We start from the raw sequence: 18,375 nt of genomic DNA, 5'->3' as shown, positions 1-18,375 counted from the left end.
CTTCTGAAAGACCCAAAAGGCATGCTTAATTGTATTTTCTCTTGTCCTTGAATATATATGATAAAACTTGAAACAGATATTAATATTCTACCAGAGAAAAACAGTTTGCAAATTCACCAGGTTTTGACCAGTCATTAAAAACAAGACATATTAATTGAAGCTAGGTTCAACGCCTTTATTATGTGAAAATCTGATTTTTAAAAATCTGATTAAAATAGTAGAACCTGTGAAATTCTTGCAGCATTGATGAAATTTAAATCTTAATTATTTAATGATTTTGTATTAAATTTATAAGAACTTAAAGAATTTGAGATCTTATTTTCTATATAAGCCCCAGTTCTATGTCCAAGGGAATGTAAACCTGGCTTGAGTGGCTCAGTTGGTTAAGAGCTCGCTCAAGAGTTTGAGCTCTGAGCAACAGCGGTTCGAGGCCAGCCCGAGCTGAGCAGCCGCTGAGCTGCCAATAGGTAGCAGGATGGCTCAGCTAAAAAAAAATAATAATCTTATTTTTGTTTATCTGCTGTAAAAATATATGCCTTGTCATACTACATGACTAAACCACTGAGAACTGTTAGAGATTTCTGCCCGTAACACCTCTTCTAATCAATGTGCTATAATGCCAGATAATCTCTTATTAAAAGAATAATCTCCTAATTGCTGATTTCTTGACACAGACGGCCTCGAGTATCCTCCACAGAGATGAACAAGAAAATGACTGGCCGAAAACTGATCAGACTATCTCAGCTCAAGGAAAAGATAGCACGTGAGAACCTGGAAGAAATAGACTGGGTGACATTTGGGGTTATACTGAAGAAAGTCACTCCACAAAGCAGTAACAGTGTGAGCTATTTTATTGCTTTCTTAGCTGCTTCGTCACAAACTGGCAGTGGGGACTCATGTTCTTGATTAGTTACCCAGAGCTCATCAGTATTTCATTTTGAAATAACTGCTAGTAAGTCCTCAAGTTGCCACACCGTCTTTGGGCTGCTTGCTGTCCAAGGGGGATATGTCCTACTTAAAGAAGATTTGGGTGTATATGTTTCTTGGGCTTTTCATTGTCCACATCTGTCCATATCCATTTCACTTGTCATTGTTTTTGGTGACACATGGTTGCCCCTGTGATACTGTAATCCCTCGTGTGCAGGACAGGAGCAAGCAATAGAAGAGATGGAGCTCACAGTTATTTGAGAGCCTTACTAGATGTAAGACGCCCATCACAGAAGTTTTGATTGAGATTGCTAACCTGTGCCAGCACAGTATGGTGTATTTAATTTGCTGGATAGTGCAAAAGCTCTAACAAGTTTTAAAATTGCAGCCAACTGAGGCATAACAGGAAAATTATTTTGTGTCCTGGCAAGTTAGAAAATCTGGGTTCTGAATCTCATTCTCCCTTTAACTAGCTATGTGGCCTTAGGGTGACCTTTAATCTTTTTTTAAGGACCTCTATTTCCTTACTGTAAAAATGAAGGAAGGGTTTTGAGTACATGGAAAGTCTCTCCCAGCTCTAACATACTCTGATTAATCATGCTCAATACTAATTTGATTCTCTATTATCGATCTCGGCCAACCTTAGATTTTTTTTTTATGAGTTCTTACATCACAAGTTGAGTTTTAGATTCTGCATCCTGCTCTTGCCCTGACTGCCTAGGTAAATGTGAACAAGTCTAGTTTTTAATTGTATCACAACTGGCTATAATGACCTTGAAATAATTGATAGGAAATTTTATCTGAACTCTTCCAAGAAAGGCATTGTGGAAATCCATGGAAGGGCCAGCCAAGTGGCTCAGTTGGTTAAGAGTTGGCTTGGGAACGCGAGCTCTGAGCAGCAGGGCCACTGGATTGGATCCCACATGGGCCAGTGATGCTGCACCCTCTACAGCTAAGATTGTGAACAATAGCTTGACCTGGAGCTGGGCTGTCGTGAGTGGCCGGCAACAGCGTAGGCTCTAGTGGGCTGCTGTGAGCTACCGTGTGTGGCCAGCAGCCAGCGTGAGCAGCCAGCAGCTGGTGAGAGCTGCCGTGAGCGGCCGTCCAGTGGCCGGTGACCCATCTGCCTCAGCTTGGAAGAGCACAGTGATCATAATACCAACATGGGCCAGTGAAGCGGTGTCCTCCACAACAAGACTGAAGAACAAAAGGACAGCAACTTGTCCGTTCCCCTCCCGCAATTCCCCAATAAAATAAAATAAAATAAAAAAGAAATCCATGGAAGAATAATTATACTACTTGAGTTCAGGCACTTGATCTCCATAACCTATAACCATATCCACTCTGGGATGCCTCTGTGAAATAGCTTGACTCAATATTATTCGAATTATTTTTTTTTTAATCTGTAAATGTTCATATGTTCATAAAAGTGGTCAACACTTTTGAGTTGCATTTCTTCTGATATTTAATAATACTTCTGAAATTTTACAGTTAAACACAACTAGTTTTTTTAATGATGCTGTTGCTTTTCTTCAGCCCAAAGACGGTATGGCTAAGCAAAGATTTAGAAGCATAGAGTTGAAACTTCTTTATTATTAATAATATAATTCATCAGTGATAAATAATAGATTTACTAAATTTATATTAGTAAGTTATTAAATGGTAGTGCCACACCTTCCTCTGTCCTTTTAATGTTGTGTGTATGTGTGTGTGTGTGAGAGAGAGAGAGAGAAAGAGAGACAGATTAGAAAGGCGATGCTATCCCATTGACTATTTAGACCTAAGAATTAGAGATTAGTAACAAATTGGCTACTGGCTTGCCTTACCTCACCTTCATCTCTAAAATGAGAAGGATAATACTAAAGCCTAGAGAAAGGATTAATTTATAATTAACAGACATTCTGATGATTATATATTCAGGGTGGATTATACTTATATATTTTACCACAATAGAACACTTGAACCATAAATGGAGACAGTACAATCCATTGTTCAAAACTTATTAAAATTAAGAATAAATACTTGTTCCAGGGGAAAACATTCAGCATCTGGCGACTGAATGATCTTTGTGACCTGACGCGGAATGTATCGTTGTTCTTGTTTGGAGAGGTTCACAAACAACTCTGGAAGACTGAGCAGGGTACCGTCATAGGGCTCCTCAACGCCAACCCCATGAAGCCCAAGGATGGGTCAGAGGAGGTAAGAATCTGTTTCTGTGATTAGTCAAGTTCTGTCAAAAACATTTGTATTGGTCTTCCTCCAGGTAGTAAGTCATGCTTTTATATTATTATAGCTCCATTAACCTGGTTTTTTGTTTGTTTGTTCATCCCTCATTCACCAGTATTCTGAATGTCCACCTACTTAAAGTGTTTTGTATCATCATCTTTCATTGTATCTTTTCAAATTAGTTCCAAGGTTCCTGGAGTTTTTTGAACTATTACACTTAGGTGTTCTTAGATCTCGTTCATAAATTTCCATGGCAGCATCAAGAAGGCAAGGTTTTATAGTTGACAAGACTTTGTTCCCTTAGTACAACCATAGCTACAACTTAGAATCAAAGCGGATTTTTACCTTTCTCAAGCAGCACTACAGTTTCAGTACTACCCACTGATGCTCTAGTAAATTGTAAATCTAGATTCAGTGTGAATGGGACAGACCATTTGTCCATCTGACCCAGCAAGAAGCTTCACCTTGTAGACAGATTATTATCAGGAGGAGGTAGAGACAAAGTTTTTTCATTCCTTGTTTTTGTGAAAGAATGGCAACAAATCTTTACTTACTAGTTTCAATGAGTTTGGCTGCAAGTAACAGAAGAACTTCAGTCACAGTTTCTTTTAACAGTAAACAGTGGGGTTTGTTTTTCTTACATAAGAAAAAAATCCAGACATCAGCAGTATAAGTGATGTCAGGGCTTGTGTCTGTAAGTCTCTCAGCCTTTTCCTCTTGGTCACAAGATGGCTTTGGGCTCTCACCATCACATCTCCATTTAAGGCAGAAAGTGAGCCAGTGCCTCTATCTGCTTTTATCAGGAAAGCAGAAACTGTCCCAGCTGCCTTCCCTACTGACTCCTCCTTCAGTCTCATTGGCCAGAATATAGTCACATGACCATTGCTAGCTAGAAGGAATGTTGGGAAAACTGCGAACAAGATCCATTACCTTATGCTGAACATTTGCCAACTCAAATAAAATCAAGAATCTGATACCAAAGACATAGAGGATGGCTATTGGGTAGAGAATTAAATGTGTCTTCTACGTCTTCCATTTCTAAAACTGTTTTATAGGGCTCTGGCTTTAAATTCCTTTAGACCAGCGGTTCTCAACCTTCCTAATGCCGCGACCCCTTAATACAGTTCCTCATGTTGTGGTGATCCCCAACTATAAGATTATTTTCGTTGCTACTCTATAACTGTAATTTTGCTACTGTTATGAATCGAAATGTAAATACCTTTTTGTTTTCCGATGGTCTTAGGCGACCCCTGTGAAAGGGTCGTTCGACCCCCAAAGGAGTCGCGACCCACAGGTTGAGAACCGCTGCTTTAGACTAATAAAGTCTTCTTAACTCCTACCAACCATTCTTTTATCCATTCTTGTTTATAAAAGGCCATACCTTTGTCTGCTTTTAATTCCACTTCTTTTCTACAGGTGTGCTTATCTATTGATCATCCTCAAAAGATCTTGATTATGGGTGAAGCTATTGACCTGGGAACCTGTAAAGCAAAGAAGAAGAATGGAAAACCGTGTACACAGACTGTTAATTTGGTTGGTTTCAGCCTTATTGGGATGGTTTCTGCTAAAGAAAGGAGCTAATAGGAATAAATTGTAGGTACTGTAGTGGTAATAACCTTTGGAACTGAGTTTCCTACATAACAGGAAGTGTCAAAGTGAAAAAATTGAATGTGTGGTTAATAATTGCCAATTTAAAAAACTGAGAGCAAGGGAAAGATTTAACCTCTTAGGAAAGTCATCTTTTATTGTCAGCTGACTAGGAGGCATAAGAAACAGAATTTTAGTTTGCTCTTAATTTTTTACTCCTACCAACCATTCTTTTTATCCATTCTTTGTAAAGTGTCAGAGATCAAACACTATGATGAAATACACTGAAAACCTTATTTTGCTCTATACTTTCACTCCATTATACCTTTTCTTAGAGCTTTTTTTTTAAGCTTCATTGAGATATAATTCACATACCATCCAATTCACTTTTTTAAAGTGTGTGCAGTTCATAATGTTTTAATATAGTCACAGAGTTATGCAACCTTCACCACTATGTAATTTCAGAATATTTTCAATACCCCCCTAAAAAAAACCATAGCAATTCCTTAGTCACGCCCCATTCCCCTCTCTGAGCCCCTGGTAAGTACTCATCTACCTTCTGTCTCTATGGATTTGCCCATCTGGACATTTTGTATAATGGAGTCATATAGTATGTGGCCCATTGTGTCTGGCTTCTTTCACTTAGCATAATTTTGCGAGGTTCATTCATGGTATAGCATGTATCAGCATTTCATTCCCTTTTATGTTTAAATAACAGTCCTGTGTGGATAGTCCACATCTGTTCATTAGTAAGTAGACCTTTGGGTTGTTTCTACCTTTTGGTTATTATGCATAATGCTGCTGTAAACATTCATGTACACGTTTTGTGTAGGTGTATGTTTTCAGTTCCCTTGGATGTATACCTGGAATGGAATTTCTGGGTCATATGGTGGCTCTGTTTAGGTTTTTAAGGAGCTGCCAGACTGGTTTCCAGAGTGGCTTTTACACCCTTAACAGCAGTATGTGAGGGCTCCAGTTTCTCCATAGTCAGCCCACACTTGTTATTGCCTCTCTCTGATTACAGCCATCCTAGTGTATGTGAAGTACTTCTTAGAGCTCTTTGAAAGATTAAACGACAGGTTCTGGTTTCATCTCATCCCTGCCTAGTAGATGAACTAGTGAGCAGGAAATAGAAAGGAGGGAGATAGTTGGTAAAAGAGATCTTGGAGCTAAGTACCTGACAGATCTCCACATAAGACCTAGAACTTCATGGCCACCATACCTAAGGGCTCACCCAATAGAACAATAGTACATTGTTTCTCTTTGTTTCTTTCACTGAAGGGATAGCATTTGTCCTCGAGGCAACCAGAGAACTAGAAAAAATCTCATTAGAAGCTGATTTTGCTTTATTTGTTAAATTAATTTTTATTGAGGTCCAATTCACACAATGTACAAGTAACCATTTTTAAATGTACACTTCAGTAATATTAGTATATGCACTCTGTATGCAACCACTGGCTCTCTAGTTTCAAAACCATTTCATCACCCCATAAAAACACATTGTACCCAGTAACTGACCACTTCTCATGCCCTTCACCCCATCCCCTGGTGACCTCTAGCCTGCTTCCTGTCTCTGTGGACTTGCCTGCTCTGGATATGAGATACAAGAGGAATCATACAATACACGACCTTTTGTATCTGGCCTCTTTCACTTAGCATAATGTTTGCGAGGTTCGTCCTAGAAGCTGATTTTATTTTGATTGTAGAAGGAGGGCAAAGGGAGTGAACTACATCAGTTTTTCTCACACCTGACTAGTGCTTTAATGGGAACTTAAGGGAAGAACTTCTTTCCCCTTAGTCACTGCATAGCTGCACTTTGGGAATGGCCTTGGAGGTCAGTAGGGAGGGCTTTGCACACAGAATGGTTCCCGCACAAAGCTGGAAAGGGACTGTGTGTATTTATTTTGTTTTCTGGGCCCTTGCCCTCATCCTGAGGCAGCCTGTCTTCCGTTTTGCAGAAGGACTGCGAGTACTGTCAGTATCACATACAGATACAGTACAAGAAGCTCAGTGCCAAGCGAGCTGACTTGCAGTCTACCTTCTCTGGAGGACGAATTCCGAAGAAGTTTGCCCGCAGAGGTGCCAGCTTGAGAGAACGACTATGTCAGGATGGTTTTTACTATGGAGGGGTTTCTTCAGCATCGTGTGCAGCCTCAATGTAAGACTCCTGAGCTGGTTTGGGGACAAGGATCTTGCTTGGCTTATAAAAAATAAACCCAGTGGTTGTACATTTCTGTAATGGTCCTAGAAGACTTGTACAGGTTTATCTTTCATACGTCACTGCCTGGAACAAGGTAGATGAGGGCATTTGCTTGTTTTTTTTTTATTCCCAGGCAGAGAGTAAAACCCACAGAATGGGGAGAAATCGAGTCATGTCGGGATGGTCTTTAACAGAGAGCCCACGCTTCCTGTTTGGGTCCTAATGTGAATAGTGGACCTTTGTCAGGGCTGATTGTTTGGCCATTAAAAGAGTGTTAATCATTGTGTTGACATCCTTTAAATCATTTCCCTCACAACTGTTAGTGAAGTTGCAAACCTCTTGAAACCCACATTTAATCAGTGAACAAATATGCAGCACAGCCTCACACGGGTGTGGGAGGCTGGTGTACCTGACCTCTCTTCTGGGGATCTCAGTGTCTCCAATGAGGCCCTGAAATAGGTGGCTGATGGCCTTGTCCTGTATTGTGTAAAGCACATCTGAGGACATGACAGGTGGGGACCTGGCACAAGGGAGCTCCAGTTGGTCCAAGGACAAAACATAGATTTTGTTCCTAGTTCAACACAAATTAGGCAAGAGGACTCTTACCTCCTGCCTGTTTTGTAATAGCAAGCACATTTTTAAGATTTAAAATAATTTATTTTCCAAAATGCAAAAAGCAATATACATATATTATATAAAAATATTATGTATGTATATGTTAACTCCTTGGTATTTATGCTTCTAGGTTGTTTTCATGTTTGCATATGTATAAAGTTTTAGTAATATAAAATGAAATCTTGAAAGTACCTGTACCTTACGACCTTTTTTTAACATAATTAATGTTTTCCTTATCAAATGTTTACTTGTGACATTATTTTTAGTGGCTACATAGTATTCTTTTACATGGCTCTGCAGATAATTTATTTAAACAGTTTGCCATAGATAAACCTTAATGGTGGTTCCAATTTTTAACATTACAAAGCTTCCATTAATATCCTGTTTTTGTATAGTCTTTAATTATTTGAAGATAAATTCCTAACCTACTTGATTAAAGTGTTGTCTTTTTAAAAATTTCTTTTGCCAAATTGTCCTTCCCGATGTCCTCAAGCAAATTCATTGGTTGCTATTCTTTCATATCTGTGACACATGCTTATAACAGTTACACTTTAGAGCCATGGTATTAAGAAGATATAGATATCCGCCGCTTTGAGAAACTTTGACAGTTTGTAATAAATGAGTACTTTCTTGTTTTCTTTACCTCATCAGAGCACTGAAGTTCAGTGATTTTCCTTTGCGGGGGGTGACTCTTGTCATTACAGTGCAGCAGCTGTAGCTCCTAAAAAGAAGATTCAAACCACACTGACTGATTTTGTCATGAAGGGCACAGACTTGATCCTTCAGGAAACGCAACGAAAACTTGGTAACTTTGTTTCTCAAGATTACATTTCTATCTCCAGCTTAAGTGTGTATTCTTTAGGGTTGAAAATGGTCACAGTTCATACTGTAAGTTATAGATACCCACTCATCGCAAGTTTAGTGAGTGATGTGGTCTAAGCTGAAGGAATCAAGCTTCTTAAGAAAAAACAGTATATTAATCTTTGCTTTGTCTTAGCTTAGTATACTTTTTTAAATTTCTTGTATCCAGATCTAACTCTTAATGTCCAGTATTAGAATAAGTAGTATCACATTTCTGTCAAACCTACCTGCAATCTTTCGTTAAAACAGGTCTAGGTCGGAGAATGCTGCCTTCAGCTTGTACTTGGGGCTTTGTTCATAAGTGTGGTCAGGGCCTAGCATGAACCCTTACCCATAGTGCAGATTCCAGAAATAGCATATGAAATGACCCTATAGATATTAGTATTCCAACTGTTACTCAAATTAAGGTATACTTGTCATATCCTTGCAGTCCTACTAGTCTGATGTTAGAGGTTAAGGATTCTTTTTTCCTCTTGGTGTTCCATCTGCTTCATTTACAAATGACTGAGTTACTAATGCAGAGTTTAAAAAGTGATGTCACATGACATCAAGCCGTGTGAATTTTGAGTTCTCTTAAGCTGGTGTTTCTATATTCCAGGAATACCCCAGAAGAGCTTGTCTTGCTCTGAGGAATTCAGGGAATTGATGGACTTGCCTACCTTTGGAGCCAGAAATTTGAAACAACATTTAGCTAAAGCCAACTCACCAGGTAGAGTCAGCTTGTACCTGCTAAGCGTCCATACCTCAGTTCCTATGGCCTCTCAGAACCCTCTCAGTCTGTGACTTGTGTTTTAGGGATCTTGGGGAGCCCAAAACCTGCATTCCAGTCTATCTCGGCATCAGCCCTCTTGAAGCAACAGAAGCAGCAGATGTTGGAGATGAGGAAAAGGAAAACAGAAGAAATAGAGAAACGGTAAGAGTAACAGATTTACTGTCCCCTGCTTGGATAACTTATCTCAGGAATCCTCAGAATGTCTCCATAGAGTTAAAAAATGTGACTTTACATTTTGTATAATTGGTTACCTTTTCAACTTGGAAAGTGTTAAAATAATTTTACTATAACCTAAAAAGATAGCATTTAAAGTTACATATTTCTGACTTAAGCTAGTCAATCTGGAGACCAAGTGGTACAGGTTATAGTAATTAGGATCACCGCGGAAAAGAGAAAGGAGTCACCATCTGAAATGGGTTTTGTAAAAGGAGAAAGCATGTGGTAACCTGTTTGGCTCCTGTTTCTTAGTTTTACCACAGTTAGGTTTGTAATTACAGGCTGAGCCAGAAAGTAGATTTTGCAGTTGTTCAGGTAAATGGTAAAAATTAGGCACTGAAAATGGAGAGTCATTTTCGAGGCAAAAGCAAGTGAAATGGATGTGGAAGGTAAATGAATCACAGGTTCTTCAGCTCAGGTTACGTATCTGAATAGTAATAAGAGCTACTGTTGATGGACACTTAACATGTACCAAGCACCATGCTATGCACTGCATCAATGCAGTGTCTTGTTCAGTCCATACAATAATCTGTGAGGTGCTGATGGGTTATCTACGGAGGTAGTTATCATGTGCTAACAGGCGGCATAAATACATATACACATGGACGTAAAAGTACATGTGGAATTCTGGGGAAATAAGAGAGCACCTGTCAATTTAAAGGCATTATAATTTGTAATTTTTCAGAATTTTGCTGCCCAATATCTTTGGGCAGGATGTGATAGGCAATTTGCAGACTCAGCCTGGAGCTGGCAAGAGTGGGTATGTGTCGTGAAAAGAATACTCGCCTGGGATTACCTGGTGCTAGTCCTGAGCCTGTCACTATGAGCAGTGGGGTCTGGGCCCCCAATTTCTTCATCTATAAGTTGAGGGGTTTGGACTAGGTGATTTCTGATGTTTGTCGTTTTTAAATAGCCCTTAAAACTATATATAAAATAGTCGCCGTGGGAATTATAGAACCTTTCTGTTAAGGGCGCCCAAATGTGTCACTTGTGGTTATCCCTTCCCAGTAGAGTAAATTAAAATGCAGAGAGATTCAATGAGCTCCTAAAGGTCCTAGGCTAAGCAGAGGGTTAGGAATATAGTCCACAGCTCACCTACAGGGCTGTTCCGTAGACAGCACCCACTGGAAAGCCAACTGTTATAACAGTTAGTTCTAAATTGGTAAAACAATGAGAGCTTCTCAATGAAAAATCAGTCAACTGAAGAGTTAGTGAAACTAGCATTCTTATTGCATTCTAATCTGAATTATTAACCAAGGAGGGGAAATTATTTTATTGACACCTACTTATCAGCTGGTGGCCTGCCTACAGTCTCCTAGTCTTTATAGTTTGTGTTTGCATAGTTTGTGACTGCATATTTCTTTAAAGATTTCTGCAAAGTTCAAGTGAGGTCGTGAGCCCAGCTATGCCATCGTCTTCTCGACAGCCACCTTCTCGTTCTCCACCAACGAGGGCTGGGTTCCCCAGGTTGAAAGGAACCCCAGCCACACAGGCGCCCAAGCTGGGGCGAGGCATCTCAGAAGGAGATGATGTTCTTGTTTTTGATGAGTCACCGCCTCCAAAACCAAAACTAAGTGCTTTAGCAGAAGCCAAAAAGGTAACTGACAGCTATTTTCTTCAACACTTGAATTTGCATTCCATAATACATAGCTGGAGTTTCAAATTTTATGTAACTATGACCAGGAGACACAGAGTCCTAATAGCTATTTATTGATCATGATAGAGTCAAAAGAATTTTAAGTTACAATGGTGTCAACATAATGCCATTAATTTAATCCAAGAAAATTAACTGTTAATTGTTTCACAACTGGAGACACTGGCATTAGGGAAAAAAATGTTGAAATTGTTGAGGCAAGAATGTAAAATAGTGGTTTAAAGAATCCTTCTTTAAAAGAAATCACACAGGGGGTGGCCAGTTAGCTCAGTGGGTTTGGGCGCAGTGCTCATAGCACCAAGGTTGCCGGTTCAATCCCCACATGGGCCACTGAGCTGTGCCCTCCACAATTAGATTGAAACAACTGCTTGACTTGGAGCTGATGGGTCCTGGAAAAACACACTGTTCTCCAATAAAATCCTTTAACAAAAGAAAAGAAAGCACACAGAAGCCCAATCTGTAGACATAAAAGCTGAGTTGCTCTTATTGAAGTGGGAGGTGAGGGTACTGAGAACACTGCCTGCTCAGCACTTCTCACCAGTCTGCTTCCTGTGTTACCCTGAGCCCCTGTCTTCTCTTTGTTCTGGTAGCAGCTATAACCTGTGGAGGGCAAAGGCTAGCTGCAAGCCAAAGCCGTACCTACAGTAATAACATAACAATTGCACACCTTCATTACTATTACTCTACCTGTGATGGATGCCTACAGGCTGTTTTCTACATCCAGGCACATACTTTGCACATTTTCATTTCACTCACAACCACAACCCTAAGAGATAGGTAAGTGTTGTCACCCCCATTTTGTAAATGTAGAAAATGAGGCTGAACAATTAAGCAACTAAGGTTAGAAACTAGTAAATGGTAGAGCTGGAATTCTAAAACAAATTTCCAAAATCTTTATGATGTTCTTCTGTGGGTCTAGAAGCCTACAGGTTAGCTGATGTTAAACTATTGATATTTAAATAAGCTGGGACTTTATTTACTAACTTGTAGACCTGTCTCTCATGCTTTTAAATCTTAATAATTATAATAATGCTAAGTAAAATGAAGATGTAGTTTGTATTTGAAAGCAGCCAAAATTCATTGGTTAATAACTGGAAAGGGGCACAGAGTTACAGATGCCTATCCCATCTTTAGATTTTTATCTCTCTCTCTTCTCTTTTTTTTCTAGTTAGCTGCTATAACCAAATTAAGGGCAAAAGGCCAGATTCTTACAAAAACAGACCCAAACAGCATTAAAAAGAAGAAAAGCGACCTCCAGGATGTGCTGGAGCTGAAGGAACGTGTAGAAAAGAGCGCCACATTTTCTCCTCAAGGTACTTCAAATTTCCAAGTTCACAGCAGGAAAGAAAAACTGTTTATAGAGGAAATATTTAAACCATGACCAGCGTACCTAATATCAAGTCACTATTTTACTTCAGTTTAACGTCTAGGTAGAATACCTAAATAGAATTTCCACAACTGGAACTGATGATTGTTTTTTATAATCACATTAAATTGAAATTGTGCACAATTTGAAAACTTGAGCAAAGGATTACTCATTGAATCTTGGTACCTATATATTAGTATAAAGGTTTACTTTGAAAGAAGTAGAATTTCTTTGTTCCGAATTGCCCTATTTTTATTTTTAAAATTCTGAAGTTGACAGTGTCATTTTAACATCCATTCGTAAATAGGATTTTTATTGTTAGCTATTATTATAATCAGTTCCTGTTTTAAGGTGAAAAAGAGATTCTGATCCAGTGGTCAAATCTGTCACCACCACCCCCATATTTTAGTTTCTACTTCTCAGTTCACTTTTTAAGAGCCTTCCTCTCCTGGTACCTAGAAGGATGAATTAAGTTTGAAGGGCCTGGTGCGCAGAGACAGAGAGAATGGGGTAAGCTGAGTCTCGGAGACATGCTGGCTTCTGAAATTCTTCTGGAACAGCTGATGCTTTTTCTTTCTGCTCTAGCTGAAGATGAATTGGAGCCTGCCAGGAAAAAAAGGAGAGAACAGCTTGCCTACGTGGAATCTGGGGAATTTCAGAAAATTTTAAAAGCAAAATCAAAGCACACAGGGATCCTGAAAGAAGTAAGAGCTCAAAAGATCAAAGACGGTAGAGATGCCCTTCAGACTCACCGTGCTTTGTCATGGGATGGAGAATTGGTTTCTTTTATCTCAACTAAGACATAGCTGTGTGTCAATTTGTTCGAGTTCGTGTTGAAGAACAGGAATATTTCCAGTAGATTTTAGTTCTATCGTTGTCCTCACATTGAAGAATATAATGTAACATTATTTAAATAGACTTCAGTATTATAAAAATGTTTACATGTAGTTATGGCTGTGAACTTACATTTAAATGGCTCACCACTATCTACTATTTGCTGCTTTGCAATGTGAGGGGATTTTTCTATTCCAGTATTTTTGTATTGGTGGGGTGACAAGTTAGCTCAGTTGGTTAAGAGTGTGGTGCTGATAACAGCAAGGTTGCCGGTTCTATTCCCACATGGGTCACTGTGAGCTGTGCCCTCCTTAAAAGAGTCAACTATGCCATTGTAGCGTGAAAGCAATGTGTGACCAATGACCATGACTGTTCTCCAATAAAATTAAAAATAAAAAAAAAATTATATATATATGCCTTTCAAATGCCCAGCAGTTACCAACTCAACACTTGGAATCCCCCTATTTAATAAGTATTTTGTATTGCTTCCTAATTATCCCAAAATAGAATTTGTGGATCATATAATCACCTAACTAGTTGAATTATATTGAAAGTGTCAATATGATAGCCTAGTTGTAATATAAAAAAGAAAAAAGGGAAATATTTATATTAAAAATATGTATTTCATTATGTAAATACATGAGCACAGTTAACCTAGAAGAAATAATGAAGTAATCAGAGTGTTGGATTTATAAGTGTTGTAAATATTTGAGACAGCTAGAAAGGAATACTTATATAGATGTGTTTTCTTGGTTGTTTAATTACCGTGGGCCTATTTCTTCGAAAATATGATTTTTGTTTTTAAATAGTGAACAATCCTGGGAAACGTTTAAAGACACCAAAGTGCAACTGTCCCTCCATATCCCCAGGAGTTGCCTAGCTGCACTCTTGCAATATTCAGTGTATATTAAAACCATGTATAGATATTGTAGGGTTGTATATAAAGCAGTTAGGTTCAAGGGTTATAATCAGGTTTTTCATCTACATGGTGTCTCGTAAAACATTCAGAGCAATCCTTTGTTGTATGGCAGACTGTTCTGTACATTGCAGATGGCATGGCACCCACGGCCCCTGCCAGTAGCCTGGGTAGCGATCACGGGGATAACAAAAAAGCTCTCCCACAGATTTTCAAAATGGCCCCTTGGGGCAGTAGTGCCCCCATTTAGTGTTCTAATCTACTCTTCCTTTGATTAACATGGCTAGTGAGATGATTATATATTGTATTTTTCTACTGGACTTGAAACTTAATCAGGAGAGGTGCTCGAAAGACCGTAGAGCTGCGCTTCTGGACTCTCATGGCCACCAAAGGCCCTGGACCCTGTGCCTTATGTAGCTGCGCTGATTCCAGACCTGTGACCACTTTCTGCTGGGAATACCTCTGCGCTGGCATATCTCCTCCCTATTGTCCTGAACAGCCAGGAATTGCTCCTGCTAAGTGCATGTTCTGGAGAAGTGTATAGAAAAGACTGGGCTATAATCACTGGGGAGGCATGGAATGCCTTCCATGTTCGAGTCTGTATTAGGACAGTAGGACTGATTCCCTTCCGGTGTGCAGTTGACCTGGTGGCACTGTTAGAGATGACAGTTGTGGGTTTTTTTATTTTTTTTATTTTTTAAGCTGAGCCATCCTGCCACCGGTTGGCAGCTCAGTGGCTCTCAGCTCGGGCTGGGCATCGAACCGCTGTTGCTCAGAGCTCACACTCTTGAGCGAGCTCTTAACCAACTGAGCCACTCGGCCAGCCCGAGATGACAATTTTTTTAAGTTTGTATTTAGTGGTTTAAAAATAACCAAATGCTTTCATACCCTTTATTCTTTGCATGTTAAGAGCTTGTGTTTACTTGTGATCATCATTTGGTTTGCATGATCCAGTGCCCTCATGACAGTGAATGTATCTCTTCAGTTCTCTCTGATAATTACTGAACTGCTGTCTGGGTATATGTTGGGTTTGGCATAAGGCCTCCTGTATGCCTTGTCATTCCAGGCTGAGGCGGAGCTGCAGGAACTCTACTTTGAGCCACTGGTGAAAAAAGAACAAATGGAAGAAAAGATGAGAAACATCAAAGAAGTGAAATGTCGAGTAGTGACATGCAGGAAGGTGAGTGCGGGAGACGGTTCTGACCATGGGCCCTATCTTGTGCTGTTGTGACGTAGCAGGACATGGCGGATCTGTGGTATGTGTGGCCATGTCTTATGACCAGAGACCTGCTTAGGTCATTCATTTATGACCTAACGTCTCTTCCCATCTGCCTTGGACCCAAGTTGTTCTTACCTCTTTCTCACGTTTCTAGCTGAGGGTGTCCACATAGTTCGTTCACAGCCCCTGGGACCTTGGTTGAATGACTTGATTTGGCATCACATGTTATGACCAACTACTATTGTTCCTTTGTACTCGGAGCTTAACGTACTACATTGAGTCTCAAGGCAGAATTTGAAGTATTGCCTTTGTTTGCAGAATTTTTACCCTAAGTCTATTAGAAAATATAAAATCCCCTGTTCCTCAACATTAATAAAAAATACCCCAAAAAAAACCAAATAACAAACAAAAACACTTGCTGAGCACTTTTGCTTCCTTTACCACTCATTTTATACCTGCCCGGCTCATCCGCCTCATATACATGTGTAAGGAGGAAGAAGAGGCTTAGCTTACCAAGTACAATTTTCTCTTATCTTTATTCCTTTAAAATCCTTAGATTTTGCTTTACATTTAGGGGGCAGCCTTAAACTAGCCACCACCTAAAAGTAGGGCTTCCTTGACAGGATTCAGACCTGGGAGAGCAAGTAAAGGTTTTACTTCAGATGACACAGCTTCTCCTCTGACAAAGTGGGAAACCTGAGCACCTAGCTGGTGTATTAGTTTCCTGTTGCTGCTCTGACAAATCACCACGGACTTGGTAGCGTAAAACAACACACATTTATTTTCTTACAGTTCTGTAGGTCAGAAGTCTATGTGGGGCTCACAGGGCTAAAATCTAGGTGTCCTTAGCGCTGTGTTCCTTATTCTGCCTACCACACAGCTGGCATACCACTCTGCTCTGTCCTTGTTGAGGCTGCCAAAGTCAGAAGTTATTTATCTAGACCCAATGTAATTAGCGGAAATGAACCTTGCATTGTCCCAGAAACTAACCTTTTTCGACCTTTACCCATCGTTTCTTGTTCTCTAGAGCCCTTTAAAGAATCAAAATTAAGTGAATTACTTAATATCTCTGTCTTGGTTTTGCTGCTTAAAAAATAAGAGTGGTAATAAGCTTATACCCTTTTCAGAGGCCTTGTAAGTGAAAATAAATGAGCTGCCGATCACCTTTCCTAAATGGGCCCCAGCCCTCAGTGTTCTATAACCAAGGGACTGCAGCGACTAGAGGACAGACCTGTGAGGCTATTTAGAGGTTTCCAGTACTTCTTCTTCACCTGCCCTTGCTGTTGTCTTGATGTCACAGAAAGCTATGGTGTACTTCGTGCCTGACCAGAAATTGGAGCAAACATGAGAAAAAGTGGTATCAGTGTGAGCAACCCTAGAAAACACAGGGGTCTTCATCACTAAAAGATAAGGATAACTCCACTAGCAAGCACGTGGGTGGTGACGAGAGAGCAGAGGGTTGAGCTCGTAGCAGCCAACCAGTTTCTCCTTCAAAGCTCCTGACCAGATGCTTGCCCTTCTGTTGGTTTTATGCAGTGTGCCTACACCCACTTCAAGCTTTTGGAGACCTGCGTCCAGGAGCAACACAACTACTACTGGCATGACGGCATAAAGAGGTTTTTCAAGTGTCCCTGTGGAAACAGATGTATCTCCCTTGACAGGCTCCCCAAAAAGCACTGCAGGTATGAGAACTGACTGCGGTTCCTTGTCCCATCTAGGCTCCTTGAACCCAATCCTGGTGTGCTGCTGTTCCATTGGAACATTGGACAATCTTATGTGACGCTCAAACCTTATTTCTGTGCCTTTTCACAGCTCCTTGAGGGAAGGACCCCTGCCCTCGTCACTGCTTTATCCCCAATACTTAATATAGTGCCTGGCCCATAGTAGGTCTCAGAAATGTTTGTTGAGTAAATAAAGTATGGGTGAGGTGAATTCAGGAATATGTGTGTTTGCTAGGGGTGGGGAGATGGGACTTTTTCCCTCCACTCTTAAGCAGTATTTTTTTTACTTTTGGTGGGAACTTCAGATGCAGAGGCAGAGCCGCTGTGTTTAGCATTACTCACATAGAGCACAACGCCAGTGACACCCTGTGGGGTTCAGGGTGGGTGATCACGTGCAGCTTGTAAAACATTGTCACCGGTCCATTCAGCGTTCTCCTCATTTATGGACAATCACGTGCCACATAATGATGTTTCAGTCAACCATGGACCATGTGCATGACAGTGGTCCCATAACATTGTAATGGAGCTGAAACATTCCTGTTGCCCAGTGATGACGTAGCCGTCGTGACATGGTAGCTGTCATTTTGCCATAGCCGTTGTAATGCCGTAGCCATCACGTCAGAGAACAAGGCATTTCTCACATGTTTGTGGTACTGCTAGTGTAAAGAACCTACTGCATGGCCAGTCATATTTCCCTGCTGCTCTAGAAGTCCCCACGAAAGTTAACGTGTAGTTATATGTAATTCTTAATGTCCCCGATAATTGCCTTTTTGACCCAAGGATTAATAATGTTTAATTTCCAAATATATGGGATTCATTTTAGCTATCTTTTTTTTTTTTTGTCATTAATGACTGACTTTATTGCGGTATTCTTAGAGGACATAATTTGTATGCTATTGATCCTTTGGAATTTGAGGCAATTTCAGGATCACCTTTAGTCTTCCTCCGGTTGTGTCACCAGGTTATTCTCACTGCCTTTTTGTGTGCTTGTCTGGTTGTGGTTGCTGTTTGCTTCCTGGAACCTATTCTTCGCTCTCACTTCAAGTTTCTCCAGGGCCGAACTGTTGGAAAGGGGGCTGGGACTTCATCGTAGTTCACCACCTTGTCAGGAGCTAATTTGTGAATTGTGTACAGTCTAGATTATAATCGTTTTAAGTACCTATGTGTATATTGATACTTGACTTCTCTCCAAAATATTGTAACGACAGCGTATGTGAAACATTTGCCTATCGGAGAAATTCCGTTCATTAAAGATAAGCAG

The 18,375-nt window shown here is 40.1% G+C and overlaps 1 protein-coding gene across 1 annotated transcript in view; it reads left to right on the top strand.

The window, feature by feature from the left end:
* Window positions 1–18,375, top strand: part of MCM10 (minichromosome maintenance 10 replication initiation factor) — a 48,316-nt gene that overhangs the window by 19,119 nt on the left and 10,822 nt on the right. Inside the window, exons 6-17 of the mRNA XM_019663417.1 lie at window positions 675–840; window positions 2,959–3,126; window positions 4,570–4,686; window positions 6,699–6,898; window positions 8,260–8,360; window positions 9,015–9,125; window positions 9,212–9,329; window positions 10,773–11,001; window positions 12,227–12,371; window positions 13,010–13,128; window positions 15,241–15,354; window positions 16,930–17,075. Of these exons, the coding sequence (XP_019518962.1) occupies window positions 675–840; window positions 2,959–3,126; window positions 4,570–4,686; window positions 6,699–6,898; window positions 8,260–8,360; window positions 9,015–9,125; window positions 9,212–9,329; window positions 10,773–11,001; window positions 12,227–12,371; window positions 13,010–13,128; window positions 15,241–15,354; window positions 16,930–17,075 (1,734 nt within the window). The remainder of the gene's footprint in view (window positions 1–674; window positions 841–2,958; window positions 3,127–4,569; window positions 4,687–6,698; window positions 6,899–8,259; window positions 8,361–9,014; window positions 9,126–9,211; window positions 9,330–10,772; window positions 11,002–12,226; window positions 12,372–13,009; window positions 13,129–15,240; window positions 15,355–16,929; window positions 17,076–18,375) is intronic.

This window comes from Hipposideros armiger, unplaced genomic scaffold, assembly GCF_001890085.2.
Source record: "Hipposideros armiger isolate ML-2016 unplaced genomic scaffold, ASM189008v1 scaffold_390, whole genome shotgun sequence".
Taxonomy (NCBI): Eukaryota; Metazoa; Chordata; class Mammalia; order Chiroptera; family Hipposideridae; genus Hipposideros; species Hipposideros armiger.
Note: the sequence above shows the minus strand (reverse complement) of the source record. Positions and strands in the feature narration are given on the sequence as shown.